At 45.1% G+C, this 21,174-nt stretch overlaps 4 protein-coding genes across 6 annotated transcripts in view; 2 read left to right on the forward strand and 2 right to left on the reverse strand.

Annotated features, from left to right (window-relative positions):
• Nucleotides 1–896, forward strand: part of fsd1 (fibronectin type III and SPRY domain containing 1) — a 10,166-nt gene extending 9,270 nt beyond the window's left edge. For both annotated transcript variants that reach the window (XM_076039212.1, XM_076039213.1), the window contains one exon: nucleotides 1–896. This exon is cut by the window's left edge and continues 537 nt beyond it. The gene's annotated coding sequence lies outside the window, so the exon portion shown is untranslated.
• On the reverse strand, nucleotides 769–7,688 carry LOC142897128 (signal-transducing adaptor protein 1-like). The gene is made up of 12 exons (XM_076039215.1): nucleotides 6,935–7,688; nucleotides 5,535–5,606; nucleotides 5,318–5,437; nucleotides 5,158–5,214; nucleotides 4,888–5,039; nucleotides 3,908–4,039; nucleotides 3,692–3,761; nucleotides 3,275–3,377; nucleotides 3,076–3,171; nucleotides 1,877–1,951; nucleotides 1,547–1,741; nucleotides 769–1,448 (listed from the first exon to the last, which is right to left on the reverse strand). Exons 1-12 carry the CDS (start codon nucleotides 7,019–7,021, stop codon nucleotides 1,384–1,386), a joined length of 1,224 nt encoding a protein of 407 aa, XP_075895330.1. The 5' UTR covers nucleotides 7,022–7,688; the 3' UTR covers nucleotides 769–1,383.
• A 1,103-nt stretch (nucleotides 7,689–8,791) lies between these two features.
• On the forward strand, nucleotides 8,792–13,040 carry LOC142897336 (ras-related protein Rab-11B-like). Its single transcript, XM_076039579.1, has 5 exons — nucleotides 8,792–8,954; nucleotides 10,287–10,482; nucleotides 10,571–10,764; nucleotides 10,854–10,934; nucleotides 12,314–13,040. Exons 1-5 carry the CDS (start codon nucleotides 8,915–8,917, stop codon nucleotides 12,457–12,459), a joined length of 657 nt encoding a protein of 218 aa, XP_075895694.1. The 5' UTR covers nucleotides 8,792–8,914; the 3' UTR covers nucleotides 12,460–13,040.
• Nucleotides 13,041–15,133: 2,093 nt separating this feature from the next.
• On the reverse strand, nucleotides 15,134–20,581 carry marchf2 (membrane-associated ring finger (C3HC4) 2). Of its 2 annotated transcripts, none has more exons than XM_076039576.1 (5): nucleotides 20,212–20,581; nucleotides 18,011–18,298; nucleotides 17,440–17,635; nucleotides 17,129–17,338; nucleotides 15,134–16,985 (listed from the first exon to the last, which is right to left on the reverse strand). In XM_076039576.1, the coding sequence occupies exons 2-5, from the start codon at nucleotides 18,196–18,198 to the stop codon at nucleotides 16,827–16,829; spliced, it is 753 nt and encodes a 250-aa protein (XP_075895691.1). In that variant the 5' UTR covers nucleotides 18,199–18,298; nucleotides 20,212–20,581; the 3' UTR covers nucleotides 15,134–16,826. The 2 variants fall into 2 exon arrangements, with proteins under 2 accessions (XP_075895691.1, XP_075895692.1); XM_076039577.1 differs by lacking the exon at nucleotides 20,212–20,581 and adding an exon at nucleotides 19,983–20,141.
• Nucleotides 20,582–21,174: the final 593 nt, after the last annotated feature.

The raw sequence follows: 21,174 nt of genomic DNA on the forward strand, positions 1-21,174 counted from the left end.
GACCCGCCCGCTCGCTCCCCGTGCCTTCCTCCCCCATTTCCAAACTGCAAAGGCCCAAATCAGGCGACCCGTTCCACCAAGCTCACATCACGGCACCAGGTGATCTTCAAGTAACTGAAGGTCAGTTTGTCAGTACACCTCGGTTGGAACATAGCTGTATGGTAATTATCAACTTCCTAGACCTACTTCGATCCATTAGCCATTGAGGACAACACTGAATAGAATGTAGTTCATCACTCAGTCAGGATTTACTTCTTTGCCAGCAGCTGGTGGATCATAAACAGCACACCATAGTGTTTGTTGGGCTAGTTTGCTGAGGCATGCAGACTTAGTGTTTACTGTATTCTACTCGTCATAGTCAGGCCTGCACAGCCTCCTTTTGAGGTTCTGTTTACCAAAACCTCGTGCATAGCAGTCAGCATTGGTTGCAGTATTTTGGAAATGATTGTAAATGTTTTTAAACTGCACCCTAATGTGTATATGTGCACCGTCTACTTATCTAATACTGCTAAAAAATAAAAAAATAAGTTTTTTTTTCTCCAAGACATTAATCCAATTTATGGTTAGCAGACAGATTTTATCCCATTTAAAACAGTTAGCTAGTTGTCTCTGCTAACACATTGAGGTTTGTTTTCTTGGGTAAGTCCAGTGAGTGACTGAGTTCTCATCAGTGTGCCGTCTTGTGTCGCACCTCCCTCCCTTGCTCTGCCATGTTGCGCCCCCCCCACCCCCACCACATATCTCCTGAATAACTGTAGCCTGCAATGCTTTAAAGAAAAAAACGTCACACCGTTTATTTCGTCTCACATGCTGACACACAGTTCAGTTGTAAATACTTTAATTTTTCCACTATAACGTATCAGTTGTTGAGGTAATAAAGGAGTGAGAGCACTTTGTTTGCCGGTTTCTGCTTGTCTTGCTTTCAACAGTATTAACAGACAATAAATGGGTTTCACAGTAAAAGGCTGATTTTACACACTACTGCTTGGCTCATACTGTAAGGTGTCTGCCTTCACATGATTCAGTTTGACAGAAAGAAACGGGTGTTAAAAATATTATTAAAAAAATAAACTTTGCAATACATACATCACCATGGAAACTATGTGAAAATATGATACAGCTAAACACAATGGAAACAAAAGCACTGATGCAATCAGAGTCCACCACCCTCGGTGGTAAGTGTGCAAATTGTACAAGAGAAGAAGCGAGACAGTTTGACAGGTTGGGCCCTCGTCGCTGTCCCTTCCTTTGCCAGTGAGGGTCCAAGCGGCGCCGTTAAAACCTCAAGGAGGTTTCACTCTCCTCCGGGGCCTTCGATCGCTGGCACCGTGGCACCGCCCCCTGCAGCAGGTCGCGCTCCTTTGAGGGACTCACCAGCAGAGGTCAGTCTTGAATCCTCACCTTCTGCCCCAGCTTGAGTTTCAGTTCAGACAGCGTTTCCATGGTAACTGAGGGAGGGGAGAGGAAGTTGGGGCGAGGGGGGAAAAAGTGTTGACGTCACGATGACGAGGGCGCCAAACTTCTTGCCTGGGCGAAGAAGACTTACTCTGTCCACGGCTGTCTGACTGGGTTCTCATCCTGGTCTCGGCGCTGCCGGCGGAGGAGGGGATGCAGGGCGTCGACGAGGCGGAGGGCAGCCTGCGGGGAGCAGGGACCGGATTCAGGGCAGCTTTCTTCCTCGGGTTTATCTCCGGGGCTGGCGGAGCCAGCGTGCCCTTCGGCTTTTCCTCCAGCGCCTCCGCTGTTTGCGCACAGAAACAGGTTAGAGATGGCCGTGGAAAAAATGCAGACGTGCAGGTTTCTACGGTTGTGAAAGATTGGGGGAGGAGGGGGAGATGAGCGCCGGGTTGACTGGCAGCCAAGGAGTCGTACTCACGGTTTGCATTCATGTATATGGGCTCCTCGTCGACAGGCACCGGCGCCGGTTCAGGTCTTGGCAACTTCAAGCCAACTGCAAACACACAAACAAACACAAAAGTGTTTTTATTAATTTAAAAAAAAGTCACACTAACAATCACAGGTGCAGAACAACACAATCACAGTGCAGCTTGTCAAAAGTAAGGTAAGGCAGGACGGTAAGTACCGGTATATTATTTGTATAGTCCAAAACATAGGTCATCCTTCAGAATACCTGTGGTCCACGCATCAGTCTAGTTGTCCCGTCGGAAAAGGCATTCCAGATGAAAAAACAAACGTGCAGTTCTACCTTTTATGAGGTTTCGATTACTGATGAGATTATGACTGATCTGATGACTACACTTTTTTCCTTTCGCAGCTCAGAAAGGAGGAGTTTTGTTCTGCTCTTTAATACTATATTAGTAGACACTGATGGATGATGGCCGATGATGCTTCAAGCCTGCATCTCTCGTGGCTTTCAGGGTAAACAGCTGATTTTTGAAAAAAATAAAAATCTGGAACAATAGTTCGTAAAAATGTATTCAGTTTGTGTCAATGAGAGAACTGCATTTCACTTTGGTGAAAGATCAAAATCACATCACGGTGACTGAAGGAAGCTCTGTCTGCTTTTTTTGCTGTCAACCAGGCTAAGCTTTCCTGAAGGCTGAAGCTATTTTATTTCATGTTTTATTTTTTTGGTTGGCTCGGACAAAAATAAATGAAATTTCAGTATTTGAACGCAACCAGATTGGTTTTGCCCAATGAAGAGGAATTTCAACCCACATGTCTAAAAAAAAACATACATGACAGGTAGGATATGAGGTGTCACATGGCTCAGGTGGAGACGCCTCAACTCACACACTTGTAAGTTGTTACGTGGTCATTTATTTTACCAAATCTTTTTTGTCCAGACCAGCAGGAACAATTTAAGCAACTAAAAAAAAACAAGTTGCAACTTTTTTTTATGTTAACTTTTTTTTCCTGGGTGAGTCTTTTGAAAGAAAGACTTGGGTTGCTTTCTTTTGCAGTGATTTGGAAAAAGTTCAATGAAGAGAGCCATTTTTTGAAACGCTTGACGAGGTGGAATTTCCAAATAGCTGCATGTGTTACTGAGTCACGAAAAAACAGGTTGAACAAAGTCCTTAGTGTGTGTGTGTGTGTGTTGTTTTAACGCAGTACCTGGTTTGGGGAGCACATCTGGTGGAGGTTTGGACGAGACCACCTGAATGCTCTGAATGCTCGTCTCTCCATTTTCATTGTCAGCTCTGATGAAGGCTGTGAAAATAGAAAATACAGAAGTAAGGGTGGGCTCGTGCGCACACCTGGAAATCAATAGGTAGGGTAAAAGGAGCGTGCGCCAAGTATGGTTTACACATACAGATGCTCTTGTCATACGGCTCCTCGATGATGAGGGGGATCAAAACCCCATCAGTGTTTTCCACCAAGTAGCTGACCACGTCATGCAGCGTGGCACATGGGATCTGGAATAAGTGTAACTTGCTGTTAACAAAATTAAAAACTTTATTTAAATGTAACAAAACAGGCCGAGTTATAATTAAAACACAGTGACCACAAATTAAAATCTGGTGAATGCACTGTCATGATGAACCTTCTCATTCTCCCCATTGAACGGCGGCCCCTAGAGGCAGTGGCAAAGATCCAAGCCTTGTTCGACTGCCATGCAGAAAACATGCAAATAAACTTGTATAACCTTCCTCTTATGCAGAAATGTGTCATTTGATCAGCTGCAGCTGTCTCCAAAAAGACGAATGAACGTGTATGTTGCAACACTCACGGGATCGTTCAGGTCGATGTTGAAGCCCCCCTCTGGTTTTCGAGTGACCCGGTAGTGCTTGAACACAGAGCTACAAGAGGGAGGCGTGCGGATGAATCAAACAACACAAAATAAATATCAGCTGAACAAAAAACATGGAAGCATAGCAGAGTTACTAGTTAATGTTGTGGCTGATTTGTTTCGTATTTAAGTGTGTGTGTGTGTGTGTGTGCGTACCCGTCCAGGTCCTGTCTGGTGGTGATCGCGAAAGAGCTTCCGCTCCTACCAGGCCGCAGCAGCAGGTTCCCTTTCTCAGCCTCCTTCCCCAGCAGCAGCTCAGCCTCGTATCGAGACACATTGTGGTAACAGCTGCAGCCAGGTGGGGGGAAGAAAAAAAAAAAAAAAAAACTGTATTCAAAGCAGCCGTGCAAAGGCTGAAAGTCAAATGTTGAGATTTTTTTCTTCAAACAATAACCATTCAAGTTTTTTTCTAATGCTGAAAAAAGACCAATTTTCTTATCAGTATTAGACAAGTACACGGTAAACATATATATGCATTAGGCGCAATTCAAAAACTTTTTAAAATTAAAATTTACAATAATTTCCAAAATGCGACCAAATCTGATAACTGCTATGCACAAGGTTTTTGGAAACAGAACCTCAAAAGTTAAAGTCCCAGTGATTGTCACATCCAAAAGGATGTGAAATTTGTCCTGCGCATGTGACCCATCATCAGCAGTGGGCAGCAGCGGTGCCGCGCTCGGGAATCAATGGATGATCTAACCACCCACTTCCAACCCCGAATACTGAGTGCTAAGCAGGGAGGCAATGGGGACCATTTTTACAGTCTTTGGGATGACTTGGTCGGGGATCGAACCCACAACCTACCAGTCTCAGGGTACATCAGGTACTCAGGGTAAAAAGCAGTTCACCTCTCTTATCCAGACATCTATAAATAAGTGAAAATATCTTGGGGGAAAAAACACCTGTGCAACCTGTGCAGAAACCCTTTGTATATTCGCTGAAAGTGATTCTTTGTTTTAGATTCTTTGTTTAACTTCCTACATGTTTGGAAAAGGAACAAAAACCAAGTGGCCGCAAGTGTCAGAATGCGGAACCGACGCTTGTTGTTGTCATTACAAGGCTGATGTCCAGAACTGGCTGTTTCAACGGGGCCCGTTCTGAAAGAGCCGGGAGCTTTGTCAGCGCTCGCTCACCCTGGCATGTCGGCCTCCAGGCTGACGTAGGGGCTGCAGCCGGCGGTGGTGCTCGGAGGGGGCGCTTTGAGCCTCTCCTTCTCCTGTTCCACAGCCTCCTTCAGCATGTGGATCTGCCCCGGGAGCAGGTTGACCGAGGACGGTACAGACAGCTGGCAGGAGACAGACAGAAAAAGTTTGTTCCAATGGTCTGCGGTGATGCGCACGTGGAAAAAAATTAAAACCAGCTCTTCCACTCAGAGCCCTATTTTTAAGTTTGACGTCACAGACCTCACAGACGGAGTGGATGAAGCCCTTCCACAGCTCCCGGGCCTCTGCACTCGGCACCTGCGGGGAGAATCAGAATATGGGGGGAAAAATAGAGTGAAAACTGAGGAATTTCACCTGGGGGGGAAAAGGAAGGAGGGACTATTCTGATTTACTCCCTCACAGTGAACTTGATGTTTCCATCCTTCAACTGGAGGTTGAGTCTGGCTGCCTCCAAGTTCCGATCCTGGCTGCTGTCGTCCGTTAATGACACCAGATTTCTGAGATCGATTGTCTCTATGTACTGAGGAAAGACACACACACACGCGCGCAAACTTTAAAAGTTAGTGTCATGAATGAAAGAGTTAAAACTAGAAACATCTTGGTCCCTGATTTCTCACATCACTGTCTTTCTTGTCGTTGAAGAAGAAGAGGGTGTTACCACACAGGCAGGTCCAAAGTCTCCGAGAGGTCTACACACACACAGAGTGAGAGAGAGAATTAAAAAAATGCTGCAAAGAAACACAGAATTCTAGTCTAACTCATACAAATACGGAAATGTAAACAAAACTCCAGTGTGAGTCGTGAGTCACAACCTCGACAGACGGCAACATGCTATTTTTAATACCCACGGTCGAGACTGGTTGGATCTAGTGTCTGTTTCGGTGCTGCGGGGCAATCGATTGTAAAGGCAGGATGACTGTGATTAATGCACGAGTCAGAGCTTGTTGTCCCTCCTGTGTGTGTTTTAGGTCAGGGCCAAAGGAAGCGGGAAAACCCCTGGGAAAAAACTGCTGAGCATTGAAAGAGGTCAAATACAGCAAAAAAAAATACTATTTCATAACTGATGCTAGGTTGTTTTTGTTTTCTTTTAAACGGACAATAAAAATGATGATGCCTTCATACCACCACTATGAATGTGCGTCTTATCAGTGGTGAGGGCTGAACCGCACACAGGTGTTTACTTTCTACTGAACCAGCCCTGCCAGTTTTGAGTATTTATTTGCTGTCAGCTTGTCCCCAACTCCGTGACATGACGAATGCTAACAATCCCAAAGGTCACACCGCTTGCGTGAAAACTATAAATATAATGAGTGACAGGCTACCCCTGTGCCAACAGAAGCCTTCCCCCCCCCCCCCACATATTATTTCATCAATCATTGTCAGCCACAGAGGAAGCACAGCACGACATAACTTTCGGTAAATCTCTGCAATGGACTGCTTGGCTGCTGCATTTTTTTTTACTATTAATTTATTAGGTTATTAAGTTAGTGCGATGAGTTGCAGAAATGATAGGGGGAGGGCGGCGACAAAATGACATTATGGTGGATATGCAAAAAAAACTGTTGGCATCTAGAGAGGTGAAACAGAGCTAATTTGCACACCATTAAAAAGATTCAGATCTGAGACGTCATCTGCATTCTGCACATTGCAAACAAACTGCGTAGACCACCGATTTGTCTCACACACGCACAAAGTAGCAGGATTCATTACTTTTTGGACCACTGAATAATAAGAATGAACCACTTGAATATTCTGAATAACAGGATTTCAATGAAACAAATCAATTAATTCAAACTTATACCACATTGACAATTAAAATTATTAAAAGCAAACAGGAAATATTTCAAAGCTGTATAAGAAAATTACAAAAAAACATGAGGGAATAAAAATCATGAATCTTTGCTCGACACTAACCTGAGGCACTTGGTGATTCAGTGATTAATTTCCAACACTTGTTTGACTAGAGGGTTTCTTAGGACACCCAATCATATCTTGATAATGTGCACAAGAGGCCTACCTTATCTTTGAATGATCTCTTCTCCAGGAAGCCTTCATAGTAGCAAGGAGGCAGTTGGTTCTTCTGTCGCGTCGCTCGCCTCGCCATCACCGACACTCACACACAACTGAATCACACTCGACAGGTTCAACTCACTGAGTGTCTGCTTGCTCTGCTCGGCGGCATTCAGGTAAAAGTGTAAAAGAAAAAAAAAAATCAAAACCTGTCTGTCAGTGAGTGTGCTGATTGGTGGAGACGAAAAGTGGGCGGATATCTTTTTTTTCCACAGGTGCTGACGTCGTTTTTACTGCTGGGAATCACCTGCCACGCAGTTCAACAGTGACACTAATCCCCTTCTGTCAAACTAACAGGTGTGTTCCTGTACAGTAGCCTCTGACCAGAAGTTACAGAACACACTTGTGTACATCAAGTGAGCTGTAGAGAATTAAACAAGCCCACATTGGATCTACATTATGTTGAAAACATTCCAGGACATTTTTTAAGTACTTCCGCTTTACTGACCGGACACATGAGTGCTGCGCAGGTGAATCATACTTGACATCTCAGATGACACATTTACAGTAATGCAATAAAGTACAATATGACCCTTTATATAACCAAGTCAAATGACCAACTGCAGCTCATTGTAATTTATTTTTGCAGTTCGACCATTAGTCGTGACATGATATTTGAGATAGCATATTAACTGATACCTTTTAAACGTTGTCTCGCCTATCATATGCAGTACCATGGAGCATGGAGCTATACGGATGTCAGGCCCGTTTTGTTTTTTTAATGCACTTGTACGCTGCCTTTCGGCGATGCTATTACCCAACTTTAATTATTCTATGACGCATGTGTGACTGAGCCCAACAATACACTTAAAATAGTTATTTAAAAAAAAAAAAAAAAAAAAAAAGTGGCGACACAATTTAGGGAATTTACGAGCCCTAGGATTCTAGATCAACATACCAGTTCAAGTGACCAGGGTCAGAGTTAAAACCACACGGTGATGGGCTCATAAAATGTAACAAATTAATACAATAATTAAAACAAGGCTGGCACCATTACTAAAGAAAAACAAGACGTGAAAACATGAAACTATTACTATAGCCTATGTCTAAAGTATGGGGCCAAGCAGCTAAAGCCACAATTTAGTGGGGTCCAGTAATCCAACTAGCGAAAGAAGAAAGGGGAACGATGGGGACCGGGACATCCTGCAGAGTGCAGCAGCCAAAGGGGAACGATGGGGACTGGCTCGTCCTGCAGGGAGGTCGTCTTCCGTAGCCTGTAGACTACATTTATAGTTTTATACAGGCTGTAGTCCGCCTTCACTCGAGCACCTCCTCAACCGAAACACAAACAGCGAAGGTACTGCCCAGCTGCAACCTAAGTCCGGTTCCTTCCCTCCACTGCCTCCGTCTCCCTTCTTAGTGCTCCCTCTCTTGGACCGCGTCCCACACCTGTCGCTTATTCTAGTTAATTGGTTACTGGGTAGTCTGTCTTCCGGGTCATACTGACGGTCTCTTTGCAGGGAATCGCTTCAAGTCCCCAAATAGTGAAAACGATTAAATTAAAAACCCCATAATAATAATAATAATAATAATAATAATAATAATAATAATAATAATAATATAATAATAATTAAAAATCGGCATGGTGCGTCATAAAATGAATATTGGTGACCCTTTCCCTGCTGAAAGTCACACGAAAACAAGGGCAGCCTCTACTCCACTTAACATAAAGGCTTGGTCATTACCCCATTACAAGAGCGCCCTCTGCTGGTTTAATTCTGACGCGCTTCATTCCAACTACAAACTGACTTCAACGGCGAGTCACGTGACTCGGCGGCGTCTCACGCCGCTCGCTGTGCGGCGGTTCCGCTGCTCCTCCTGCGTAACATGCGCATTGTCTCCTCTCATCCTGGCACAGCACCCTGGTCAGACTGGGGGAAGTACTTCTGGAGCCACCGCAGTCTCGGGAAGGTGATTGTATCCGACCATGGGCAACAGAGACGACGAATATGACTTCTTATTTAAAGGTACGCGGCGTGTGAAGTTATTTGTCCTTTTTTGTTCGGCTTTGACCTGACCGAGCTGGTAGGGGAGTGTGTTAGCATGTGTTGCTAGCTGAGTCAGTGATCGCTGCTGCTTTTTCGCATCATCTGGAAGTGGCCGCTAGCGGCGGTTAGCCAGAATGGGTTGTGTCCGCCACATTCGTTTGACAAGAATGTGGCGCTGTGGCCTGCGTTTGGTGCTCGCGTTATGGGCCGCGAGGTTGTGCCGCGGGCACGCTCGCTTCAACGCTGCGGGGTTTTGACAGGGGAAAATTGGGCGTGTGGATGGTTAGCCGCGCTAGCAGGTAGATTATCATTGGCTGAAGCGACGTAGTTTATATTCGCTGTAGCAAAGTATTCCTCGAAAGCCGTCTTCTATTTATTTCGTGTTGATTTCAGTTCACTTTAGTCTATTTAAACGAAAACAGCTTAAAAACAACGATAGGAATAACAAAGTCTCAAGCATGAGCTCAGGTCCACGCCGCTGGAAACGAAGGCATTATGTTGATGCGTCTTGTTGACATGTTATCATTGGTAGAAACTGTTGCCGGAGGGAAAGTATTCACTCCTGTAAATGAAGGAAGACGCTGCCTCGCCACGGCGACTTGTTCTTTCATATCAACACAAAGTGATTATGGGGTATTGACGTGGTCAAAATCATCGCTGTTATTATTATTTCACTCCATCGGAATTCAGTGTCCTGATAGCGCGTACCTGACCTTGCTGCTCTAATTGAAGAGCCATCTGCTGAGCGCCGCAATTTACCTCACGTTGTGATCTCAGCACCGATCACGTGACGGGGGGCGGGGGGGTTGCTGTACTGCAATTTTGTTCCAGCTTGCAGGAGTTTTTGCCAGCCAGCAGCCTTTTCAGAGGAAGAAGAACCCTTTATCAGCACGATCAGTGCGATAGAGACGAGGGCGACGGTGAGCTTCTCGCTGGACTTTGGAGTTCTAACGAGTGGTGCAGATGACGGCAACATATCTGTCTGTCTGTCTGTGGCACTGAAACTGGAGGACACATGCCTGATATGGCAGCCTGGAGATTGTGTTGACTCTGAGGAGGGAGGCGGAGGCAGAGGGCTCAGAAATGTGTCGAGTCAAGGTTTTCAGAGAGCAGATTTTGCTTGGGCTTTCCTCCATGAATCTCAGCCTGACAAACTCTAGTGGAGGTTGTTGGCAAACGGTTGTGGAGTGCTTTTACGTGGGCTGGAAATGTCAGTGCCTGAATGTATTTTCTGTCAGAGAAATGTATGTGTATTTTGAGCAGCTGTTTGTTGCTATTTGCTGTTAATTTCCCCTGTAATCTGATTTCCAGTCGTCCTAATCGGAGACTCCGGAGTGGGGAAGAGTAACCTGCTGTCCCGCTTCACAAGAAATGAGTTCAACCTGGAGAGCAAGAGCACCATCGGGGTGGAGTTTGCCACCCGTAGCATCCAGGTAGACGGCAAGACAATCAAGGCTCAGATCTGGGACACGGCTGGACAGGAGCGCTACAGAGCCATCACCTCAGCGTGAGTTTGTCTTCACGCTCTCGCTCATGTGCACCGGCGCAAATATTGCATTTGGAATCACAAATCTCTCCTTCCCCGCTGCCGTCAGGTATTACCGAGGTGCCGTCGGGGCCCTCCTAGTGTACGACATCGCCAAACACCTGACCTATGAAAACGTGGAGCGCTGGCTGAAGGAGCTGCGGGACCACGCTGACAACAACATTGTCATCATGCAGGTGGGAAACAAGAGCGATCTCCGTCACCTCAGGGCCGTGCCCACGGATGAGGCCCGAGCCTTCGCAGGTAAAACACTGCGCGACAGATCGTCCCCGGGAAGCGGCGTGAAAGAATCTGTGTGTGATTAACCACGCTGCGTTTGTCGCCCGCGCTAGAAAAAAACACTCTGTCATTCATTGAGACGTCAGCGTTGGACTCCACCAACGTAGAGGAGGCGTTCAAGAACATTTTAACAGGTAAGACGGGCGCCGAGATGCGAAACCTCACCTAATACAGCGGTTCTCAACGAGTGGAGTCTCACGACCTACATTATTTTCCTTATAATGAAGTCGCGACCCAAAGTTATTCCACAGAAATAAAAATGCGAGCCAACTTTCTGTCATCTCCAGTAAATAAATTATTGAAACTATTGAATTGAATTGAATTGAATTGAATTGAATTGAATTGAATGGGAGTGTGTGTCCTCTCTAAGTACATTAATATATTTTAAAATCCCCCTTTATTTAAAAAAAAAAAAAAAAAAAAGGGTGATGTGGGGGGCGACTGCCCACGAAGCTGCAACCCAATTAAAACAGCTGCGCGGCGCCCCAGTTGAGAAACGCTGATCTAATATCTCTGTTGCCGGGTCAGAGCTCTTCAAATGTTTTAAACTTGGCACGCGTTCTGGAAAGTCTCCTAAATGCATCTTTGGCAACGAGCCAGTAGAAAAAGTTTGTTAAAGGAAGTCAAAAGTTCGAAGGTCCTTTCATAACCTTCATTCTGTCACACTCAAGCAGAGCAGGCTAATTTGCTGCCACCGGCGGCTGCAGCACCAGGTGTTCTCCAGGGCAACATTAGCTGTGCATCACCGCCATGTGGCCGGCCGCCATGTTCCGCACTGTCTGACTAAACCAGGAACGGGCAAACTACAGCCCGGGGGCCACATGCAGCCCGTTGAGCTTTTTAATCCAGGCCGCTCAACTTGAAATTAATGTTTTAGTTTCCCTGTATGCTGGCGTTTCCGGCCACAGTGATGACAATCACGATGTCCTGAAGAGTACAATAACTCAGTGCTTTTAAATAGCGGTGACTGTTAGTGCTAGAAAAAGTTCTATTTTATTCATTTAATTTTTAAGAGTCACGTCAACAGAGAGATATTTTGTTGTAATGCCTTTGTACATTTTCTATTGACATTGAATCACATGTTTTCTACATATCCAATGATATATGTTTTCCACCAAAGCACTGCATCCATCTGCTGCTGCTCCGGCCCCTCTGTCAAATTATTGAACCCATTGTGGCCCACCAGTCAAAAGGTTTGCCCAGCCCTGGACTAAACTCTCTCCTAGGCCAGTCAGGAGCAACAGGGAAAGCCTTCCGTGACAATTTTTAATGCAAAAATATCATGTAAAATTTATAACGCAGCCAGTCCCTGCACATCTTTTCAGCCGTCACTGAGCTCGCTTATATTTCTTGTGTCTCCTCCTCAGAGATTTAAAGGGCTGCCGCGTTGCCAAAGGTCTTTCTGACCTCTGTCAAAACGCGTGCCGGCTTTGTGTCAAAAACAAAATTAAAATCTCTTAAATCTTGCTTTCAGCAATCCATGCATATATTTTTGTTGTTGTTGTCATTGCAGAAATCTACCGCATCGTGTCGCAGAAGCAGATAGCAGACAGATCTGCGCACGACGAGTCTCCAGGCAACAACGTGGTGGACATCAGCGTCCCTCCCACCACTGATGGCCAGAAGGGCAACAAACTGCAGTGCTGCCAGAGTCTGTGACACTCCTGGTGTGACACTCCGCCTTTGCACCCCACCCCCATCCCCATCCCCATCATCACATCACAGCTGCACTTTTTTTCTTTCATTCCCTTTGTTCTGCTTACAGCCAACTTCCTCTTGCCTCTGTCCTTCTGTCGTCTCTCTGCCTCCATCGTGTCTTTTTTTTTTTTTTTTTAAATAGGACTTTGAAACTCACTCGTGCTCTTCTTGTTTGCCACAAACAGAAAACTTCATGAAGCCTTCGTGTCTGGCACTCAGATTCTTTTTTTTTCTTTTCTCCAAAGAGTCAATGTGAAAGAAAGGCAGCGGTTGCTGTTGTAAAGAAGCCTGTGAAACTGAAAGTTGCGAGGTAAATTGATATCGTTACCACTAGATGGTGCTGTGTAAATAAAGCGCAGGCAGTTAACTGTAAACATGGTGAAGCAGTATTACAAGTCTGACTGTGTGGGTCTTCTTGAATTAGCCATTATGCCAAAAAAAAACAACAACTCATTGTGTATTTATTGAAAATATTTGGCTTAAGTTGTCAATGTTTCAATTTACGAACCGTATAAATTTACAATAAAAATCTTAAAACAGAATTGATTTTTTTTTTTCTTGGTTTAGTATTTAACTTCAAGTCTCATATAACATTACTAACCAACACACGAGTTATGCAATCCTCTTTACCTTCGCTGCTATACCTTCTCTTTAAAATACTTTGAACCTCAAGACCACTGGTTACATAATGTCAGTTACCCAAGAGTTTTATCATGAAAGCATGATGAGTACAGTTACATCTTTAAAGTTGCCACTGACTGGCTGTTTTCAGAATGAGCAATTTAATGGAGGAAGTAGTAGCATTTTTTTTTTTTTTTTTTTTTAAACTTCCGATGGTGTTGTCACTCACCTGTGAGAGGCATTTGAGCCTATTATGACATCACAAAGGGACAGCTCCCACAGCGGGGGCATGCAAAAGAAGTAAAGGATTAACATATTTGATTTCTCACAGGTTAGAAACTCAGATTGTGGGTTAGGCCTTGCATGACGTCCTTTTTTTTTTTTTATCTTAAATATTATGGTTAGTTTTTCCTTGTGAACATTCCGGTTCAAATCCAGCTTCAGTCAAGGTTTTGATACTGGTTTTAAATGTGCATTTCACTGCTCTCAATCCAGGTAAAGTTACAACCCACGACCTTAACAGCAGCGCTAACCACTGCACCACCGTGTCAGCCTGCACAATTTCAATCACAAAAAAAAAAAAAAATGCCAACACACGTTTACAGAGGCATTGAACGTAGCACCCCGGGGTAGCACGCAAAATACTTGAAATTGGGATGTTCGAGACTTTAAGCTGCTTAAACTTTCCAAGCGCAGTGTGAGAGAGATGAAAGAGATTCTCACTCGCTGCAGCAGCAACAGCTGACATCAGCAGTTGTTATTTTTATTAGGGATTAATGGGCAAATAAAGCTGTGATGTCGAACCCGTAATGCCTCCTCGCCATGGCCGGACTAAGAGGATGATTGTGTAAACAGCTGTAGCCGACATCAAAACAGGAAACGCATCGGCCACTTGCTCTCTTATTTTAGTGGCACCACAAACAGCTCTTGACCGATTGTAGGTAGCAGTCAATTGGTGGCAGATACCTTCGTTGCAGCTTTTAAAAATGAATACTGAAGATTTGCAGCAAAAAACATCAATAAACAATAAACCAAAAATGACACGTTGGATTAAAAGATTACAAAAAAATGTGGTACAACAAAAAACACTTGACATGTTTATTTGTGCTCAGTCAAAACAGTGGCTTATAATCCCTCTCTGGGTTTGGCCGAACTTGAAGAAATGATATCAATAGTAAGTCATAAAATAGTTGTATTTCATCTTTTTTTTTTTTTTTTTTAATGCATTTTAAGAGTCATTTAAATAAAGCGCTAAAAACCGTGCGGCTTCAAACGCAATGATTTTGTTGTAATGCTTTTGCTCATTTTAAATTTTAAAACATATTTTCTACATATCCCATTATATATTTTTTTATAAACACTCTATCCATCTGCTGCTGCTCCGGCCCCTCTGTCACATTTCACAACCTATTGTGGCCCAGCAGTCAAAAGGCTTGCCCACGTCCGGGCTCGAGGGTAAAGGATCGCGCTGCCACCCACTGGGAGCCGCTTTCAGAAACTGTCTCCAGAGAAACAACGGAGTCAGGACACGCGGACGGCAGTTCTTAGGGGGGCAAAGCCTCACTCTTTGAAAAATCCACAAACGATCAAACGACTCACAAGCTCATAAAGCCCTCCCTCCCCCTTCAGGATGCACGCGTGTACTGCAGGACATAATCGTTTTGTTTTGAGATCCCTTCAAAACAAATGATTAAGAGAGATGTGGGTCACCAAGCCGGCGTGTGTGTGTGTGTGTGTGTGTGTGTGTGATGTTTGCTTCCACACCCGTGGATAAAAAAAATGAATAATGTTTTGCCAAGCAGCGCTTTAGCCACGTGTCTGATGAATCTTTCCCACCAGGATACAAACAGAGACGCGACCGTCTTAGATGTGTAGTTTCAGATGACAATGTTTGTTTGTTTTCAGTCGATTTTGTGGAAAAATTGGCTGCAAAAGCGGCACAAATAATTTGTTCCCACTCTTTGCGGCGCTGCAACACACAGGTTCAAGTAAAAAAAAAATGAGTCTACTACAATTTTCTTTTTTCAAGATGAATTTATTTTAAAGTTAAATTATCTTTAAAAAACAAACAACAACACAAAAGTGCATAAAAAAGACGTTTGGCCTCTTCTCACAATTAGTGATATACTGTAGGTGTATAAATGCCATGACACTAAATGCTTTTAAAAACACAAATTAATGCTTCAACTTTGTCCGACCATGACACAACAGATTGATCACTGATCAATAGGAACAAACATCAAAGTGATCGAAGAAATAACTTGAACAATCGGCCCAAAGACATCCAGTTTTAAGTTTCTCTCACAGTCGTCTTTTATCCGCGCTGACGCTACAAAGACAGCTTCTTATTTTGACAGAGATCCAATAAATTAAAACCCCCCTCCAGATAATCAGTGGCGCAGCTCAAAGGCTTTAACACTGGCTGGATTATGTTGTTTTTCCTCACTGCTGCGCCTGTTAGTGGAGGTTTTAACCACTGGAGAAACAAATTAACCGTCTCACCAGCATCTAAACTGGAACTTGGTCAAAAACCAGGCAAACACTGTAGCTTGTATAGTTTGTTTTTTTGTTTCTTCTTTTTTTTTTTTTTTTTTTTAAGTAGTTTGTGTTTTCTGACTGGTTGCTCTGGAGTCACTGTAGCTGACTTGATTATACGCAGCACCAATCTATATACATACAAGGCAGAGCAGAGGTGACTTTGTTCCTCACTGTCCCACACCAGTCTGGTCCATAACATTAGAACAAGAAGGTGGACCCCTAACGTGTGAACGCTGGAACACAAAAACAAAAAGCTGGGATCAAACGTGGCGCTTGCTTGAGGAATCCACGGTGAGACAAAGAAAAACAAAAACACAGCGGGCGTTTGATTCAAACTACATTGCATGATTGAAAAATGCATGGATCCCTGATTGTTCACCAGCCAAATGAAAAAAAACTAGAATGTTCCTCTATCAGCCGTTCTGATGGAACAAAGGGGGAAAAAAAGAACACATAAGAATTTGAACTACCAATTTTTTTGTTTTTTTTAAAGTTAGGATCAGTGCTCACGAGCATGCTTGTGCATGTTGGTTAAGGTCTCTTCTAGAACTGCCAAGTGCTCTATGTCCACTGGAGTTTTTATTGCACAATCTCTGGCTTTACTACAACTGCTGTGCGCTCCCAAGCACACTGGGATGAGCTGCAACAGCAGGAAACAAACTAAAAAAAACAAACAAACAAACATAAAAATCCAAAATGATTTTTGCTAAAGGGACGAGTTTCATATCACAGAGAATACTGCCTTAGATTGTGACTTGTATGCAACTCAAACATCAGAGCCCCTTTACAACTAACTCTTGAAATCACCGCGGCTTCGACGGACGTCCGTCACCGAAGTCCTTGTTGGGGAAAACGGAACCCATCACTGGAGCCGCTCAGTTTGGTCCTTTCCTCGTCTACATCCACAGCGAAGACACTCTAGTTGCCACGTTAAAGTCTCTGCATGTTCCACGTGACGTCACCTTTCATCAGTGCTTTTGGAAAAAAGCTGAGGATGGAGGCTCTCCGTGCAAATCCACTCACAGGAAACAGTTTTTAAAAAGTGTGAAGTGGATTAAGTTGGGTTTTTTTTTTGTTTTTTTTAAAGAACAACAAAAAAAAAAAGCTCACAAGTGCTTCTGTCAAAGGCCAGACGGCGTCCATTGCAGCTGAGCGTCCTGCATTTGGCCTCATACTATGCTCTCATTGGCCGTCTTTTTTGTCAGTTTGGTGGACAGCAAGGAATGCTGGGAAGAGTTGGACTCCCTGGCTTCTGGGATGAGGAGGCGCACTTTCTGGTTGGTCCGTCTCCACTCGGAGTAGAGCTGACAGTGGTAGCGGAAAGACACCTGGACGGACGAGCGGGGAAGGAGTCGGGGGAGAGAGAGAGAGAGAGAAAAAGAGAGAGAGAGAGAGAGAGAGAGAGAGAGGTCAGTGGCCAGCACAATCACGCGGTGGGGGAAACCAACCGGGTCAGATGTGTGATCCTTACCAGCGTCCACAGGACGTAGATGGTGAAGAGGGCGATGGTGAGGGCGATGAGGCCCACCGCCTGCAGCCAGCTGCCCAGGTGGAGGTGGTCCTGAGCACCCTTCAGGCACAGCCAGCCCGAGATGGCTGCGAGCGGGGTGATGAACAGGAAGCACACCATGTCGCAGAAGAGCGTCCGCTTCTCGTTGCGAGGGCCCGGGTCCCGCAGCCACTGTGGAGGAAGGACATGGTTCAACTGGAGCAAAGGTGGACCGGTGAGTCCGTCAGCGGCCAGGTGAGGTGCAGGAAGACGATAGACGGGGCCTCCGTTACCTCGGTGAGGGGCCGGGGCCGGCGCTCGATGCTGAACTCGGTGTGGCAGAGCTCGCAGTAGCTGGTGTTGGAGGACGAGAGCCACTTCTCCAGGCAGCTCCTGTGCACCGTGCCCAGCGTGCCCGTGCAGTCGCACGGTGACAGCAGGCACTCGCCGCTGCCGCCCTCGTGGCAAATGCGGCAGATGGGGCCGTCGCTGAGAGGAGGAGAAGAAAACCGTTCGATCAAAGGATGTGACGTGAACAGAACTGGCAAAATTTAAAATTAGAACACACACACACACACACACACACACACACACACACACACACACACACACACACACACACACACACACACACACACACACACACACACACACACACACACACACACACACACACACAGTGATGAAGGAAGCAGTGGGCAATAAGCCCAGTGAAATGACAGTATGTGTAGTAGTGCAAAGAGCATGCGTTGGCCCTTGACTTATTTGGACATTTGAATAGAAGAGAGCCCATGTTGGTTGAGTGAGCCCTTTCCCTGCAGTGAGAGTCCATCAAGTGTGTGGGGCCACAGTGGAGGGTCTCACCTCTGCGTGCCCACTGGTTTGAGGACAGACGAGAGCAGGTGTCCGTCCATAGACGTGACCTGAGTGACGTAGAGCGCAGGACACCCGTCGCTACTGCCGCCGCCCTCCTCCATGCTCTTCCACAGGCCAGCGCTGCTCGCACAGTCACACAGGGAACCGGGCAGGTGGCAACAGCCCCCCGTTGTCATGGTTACGGCGGTCTCAGAAGTAGGAGGTGTTCTGGATCGTAGGTGAAGATGGGCCGAGGAGTGCGAAGCATCAACGGCTCTGCTCCAGTGGAATCAGGATCTGCAATCAGAGACAGAAACAGAATGACGGTTGATGGCTTGAAGATAATTTCTTGAGCTCAAGCACATTCATTTTCTTTCAATACATCTTTTTGGGAATTAAGAACATTGCAATTGTTTGTTATTGTATTGTTTCCCAATTTCTCAATTATGTGTTTACAATACTGATAAATGAGGACGGTCTCCAGCCAAATAATTTAAAAAAAACAAACAAACAATCAAGCAACTGATGACACAGTCGGTTGAAATCTCGTCTTCTGGTCAGAGTGACGCTCACTGCCTCCATGTGCGCTGGATGCATTATTCATCTGCCATCCCGTGGCAAAACCTCAACTTATTCACAGGGACATTTTGTCACTCGCACGACAGCCGACAGTTTGGAGGAGGACCAGTTTGCACTCCCTTCCCTCCCCTCCACAAACAGCTGCCGCAGCACTTTGAATGGGGCTGCGATCATCGGAGAGCACAACTGCAGCACGGTGATAAACAGCTGCCTCCCCTCAGATAACCCCCCACACACACACACACACACCGCAGCTGCAGATAAGAGACAGGAAGACAAACTCGGCAGCCTGCTGTACACTTGCTGCAGCCTGTAAGTGATGCTGTGCAGAGACCCAGCAGCAGTGGGAGCGGATCGAGTTACTGTCACATGTGACATGAGATGTTATGGGAGCTGTCAGGAACATCTGACATGTACAAAGCCTGCGCATCGACTCCCTGCGGGCTTTGTTGCTTTTAAAGCCGAGGGGCTAAAAAAAAAAAAAAAAAAAAAGAGGCACAGAAAGTGCAGAGGTTCCGGTTAATCTGTGAATTTTGCCCACCTCAATCTTCACATCTTCATACACTTTAGTAGTGAAGAGAAACATTCTGAGACTTTTTGTCTTGCTACAGTTGCAAATTATTTCTCTCGATTTCTCAATGTGCTCACCTACTGTCGTTTTCATCCGTGACATTTATTTGTAACAGTTGTCATAAACCTTAAATCAAAATTGGCCTCATTATCGGAAAGCAATCGTCGTAAAAATCTGCACTCCCCAGGGTTACAGAGAGTATCAATAATAATAAAAGTGACGCCAGAAAACTGTTTGTTTAGGTGTGTCTCAACTTAATGACGGAAGGGACTGTCGCTGCTGCAACTTCCTGGTTAGACGGTCTCTGAGTTTCATCAAATAAATGTCAGAGTGGTGCAGCTATATATCCCGATGAAAGCATGATGGCAGAGAGAAGCCCCGAGGCAAAAACTAAACAAAGCATAAGAGTCCAAGGAACATCTTCTAACGCCGCTGTTGTTACATTTAAACGCCAACTTGTGAAAAATGAAACTAGCAAAAAAAAAAAAAAAGAAAACGAAAGAAAGAAAGAAAAAGAGACGTTGCTACCTGCCTTATTGGAAGCTCAGCTCAAGTAAATATGACTGAACCTTGTTTGAGGTTCATCTCCACTGCCCTCCTTTGTTCTTCTTCTTCTGTTTTCCGTGTTTAATTTCTAGCGTGAGAAAGTTGCTAACGCTAGCTTGTTGCCATCCAGCGGTGACAGCTTTGATCCAGACTATTGTCTGGAGCGCCCAAATGGAACCGTGTCCACATTTTTTTTTTCTCCCCCTTCGTCGCCAACAAAGACATGGCGTCACACACACATTTCACCGTCACAATAGATCAGAGGACGAGGGAGACATTTCTCACCATCGACGCCACTTATCCACAAGAGTTGGACATTTATTACAAGCGCGACACAAAGGTCCTTGTCCAGTGTGCAGCGGACAAATCGCTCCGTGCAGCTGTGCGGTCTGCTAGCCGCCAGCTGTCACCGCCACCGACGCTGCTGACTTGTTAGCGGTCCCCCGGGTGTGAAAAACAACAGTGAAGAAGAAGAAGGTGATGAAGAAGAAGAACAAAAAAAGGACCTACTCACCGAGTATCTTCTTCTTCTTTTTTTCTTTTTCTTTTTTTTGTCACCGGCGAGGTTTCATGGCAGCTAGCAACGCCGCCCTGTTAAACTTTGTCTTCCTCGTCTCATTTCGAGCAGCGTATAAAGCGAAGGCGGGTACTCGTGAGAAGAGGCACTAGCTTCACCGCTGCTGATGCTCCGCCGTGCCGTGCCGTGCTAACTCCCAGCTGACAGCGACAACAGGCCAGACTTCCGCTTTCCCAGGGCTTTAAATATCCCCGAGGGGCTCATCATCAGCTGTCTGCCTCTGCTGGGCGGACGGGGCAGCCGGGGTGTCGCACACGCACACGCACACGCACACGCACAAGCCAGACGACTCCACGGCTGGGAATAACAACAGCTTGAGTTTGAAAGGGAGGGGCGAGCTGGAAGACGTCACATGCGCGCCACGAACGATGGAGGGACAAAACAAAACGAACTGGGCAGCCCCGGATTCTTCCCCGGAAACATAAGAATTAACAATACCTTTTTCGAAAAAAAAGTTATAAATTGTATGATTCTCGATGCTAAATGTTTCATTCACTACGAGCTTTGCACATTTTCTCTTGGAATATAGAATGTTTATTAGGTCTTCAAAAATGTGTTAAAACATGAAAATATTTTTGCTATTATTATGTACTTACTGTACATGTACTGTGGAAGTTGACTTGATATCACAATATGTTTGTGTGTGTGTATTCTGTGCTGATTTGTATTTAATCTGAAGTTGTTGTTTTTTTTTTTTTAAATATATGTATAAATACCCTTGTTGAAAAAAAACAACAACTACCCACAGTTTTAAAAAATCGTGAAATTTGAGGGGGAAAAAAGGTCAGTTTCACACTCCATCACACCAAGAGTAAAGTGAGGCAGTGATAATCAGATTTTGTTTTGTTTTCTATTACATGCAAAACTCAGGAAATGGGCTTGGTACCTTTGGACTGCGCT

Source organism: Nelusetta ayraudi, unplaced genomic scaffold (genome assembly GCF_046127955.1).
Source record: "Nelusetta ayraudi isolate G7.1 ecotype Tasmania unplaced genomic scaffold, CSIRO-AGI_Nayr_v1 ptg000059l, whole genome shotgun sequence".
NCBI lineage: Eukaryota > Metazoa > Chordata > Actinopteri > Tetraodontiformes > Monacanthidae > Nelusetta > Nelusetta ayraudi.

Bases quoted from the DNA above. Each gene is read 5' to 3' on its own strand.
- LOC142897128 (XM_076039215.1), bottom strand. From the start codon at position 7,021: ATGGCGAGGCGAGCGACGCGACAGAAGAACCAACTGCCTCCTTGCTAC. The intron at 5,215-5,317 runs GTGAGGGAGTAA...TTCTCCCCGCAG, and splicing joins ATGGAAACATCAAGTTCACT to GTGCCGAGTGCAGAGGCCCG. The intron at 5,040-5,157 runs GTCTGTGACGTC...GTCTCCTGCCAG, and splicing joins TCATCCACTCCGTCTGTGAG to CTGTCTGTACCGTCCTCGGT.
- LOC142897336 (XM_076039579.1), top strand. From the start codon at position 8,915: ATGGGCAACAGAGACGACGAATATGACTTCTTATTTAAAG. The intron at 10,483-10,570 runs GTGAGTTTGTCT...CGCTGCCGTCAG, and splicing joins TACAGAGCCATCACCTCAGC to GTATTACCGAGGTGCCGTCG. The intron at 10,765-10,853 runs GTAAAACACTGC...CGCCCGCGCTAG, and splicing joins TGAGGCCCGAGCCTTCGCAG to AAAAAAACACTCTGTCATTC.
- marchf2 (XM_076039576.1), bottom strand. From the start codon at position 18,198: ATGACAACGGGGGGCTGTTGCCACCTGCCCGGTTCCCTGTGTGACTGT. The intron at 17,339-17,439 runs GTAACGGAGGCC...CTTCCTCCACAG, and splicing joins GGCCCCGGCCCCTCACCGAG to TGGCTGCGGGACCCGGGCCC. The intron at 16,986-17,128 runs GTAAGGATCACA...TCGTCCGTCCAG, and splicing joins TCTACGTCCTGTGGACGCTG to GTGTCTTTCCGCTACCACTG.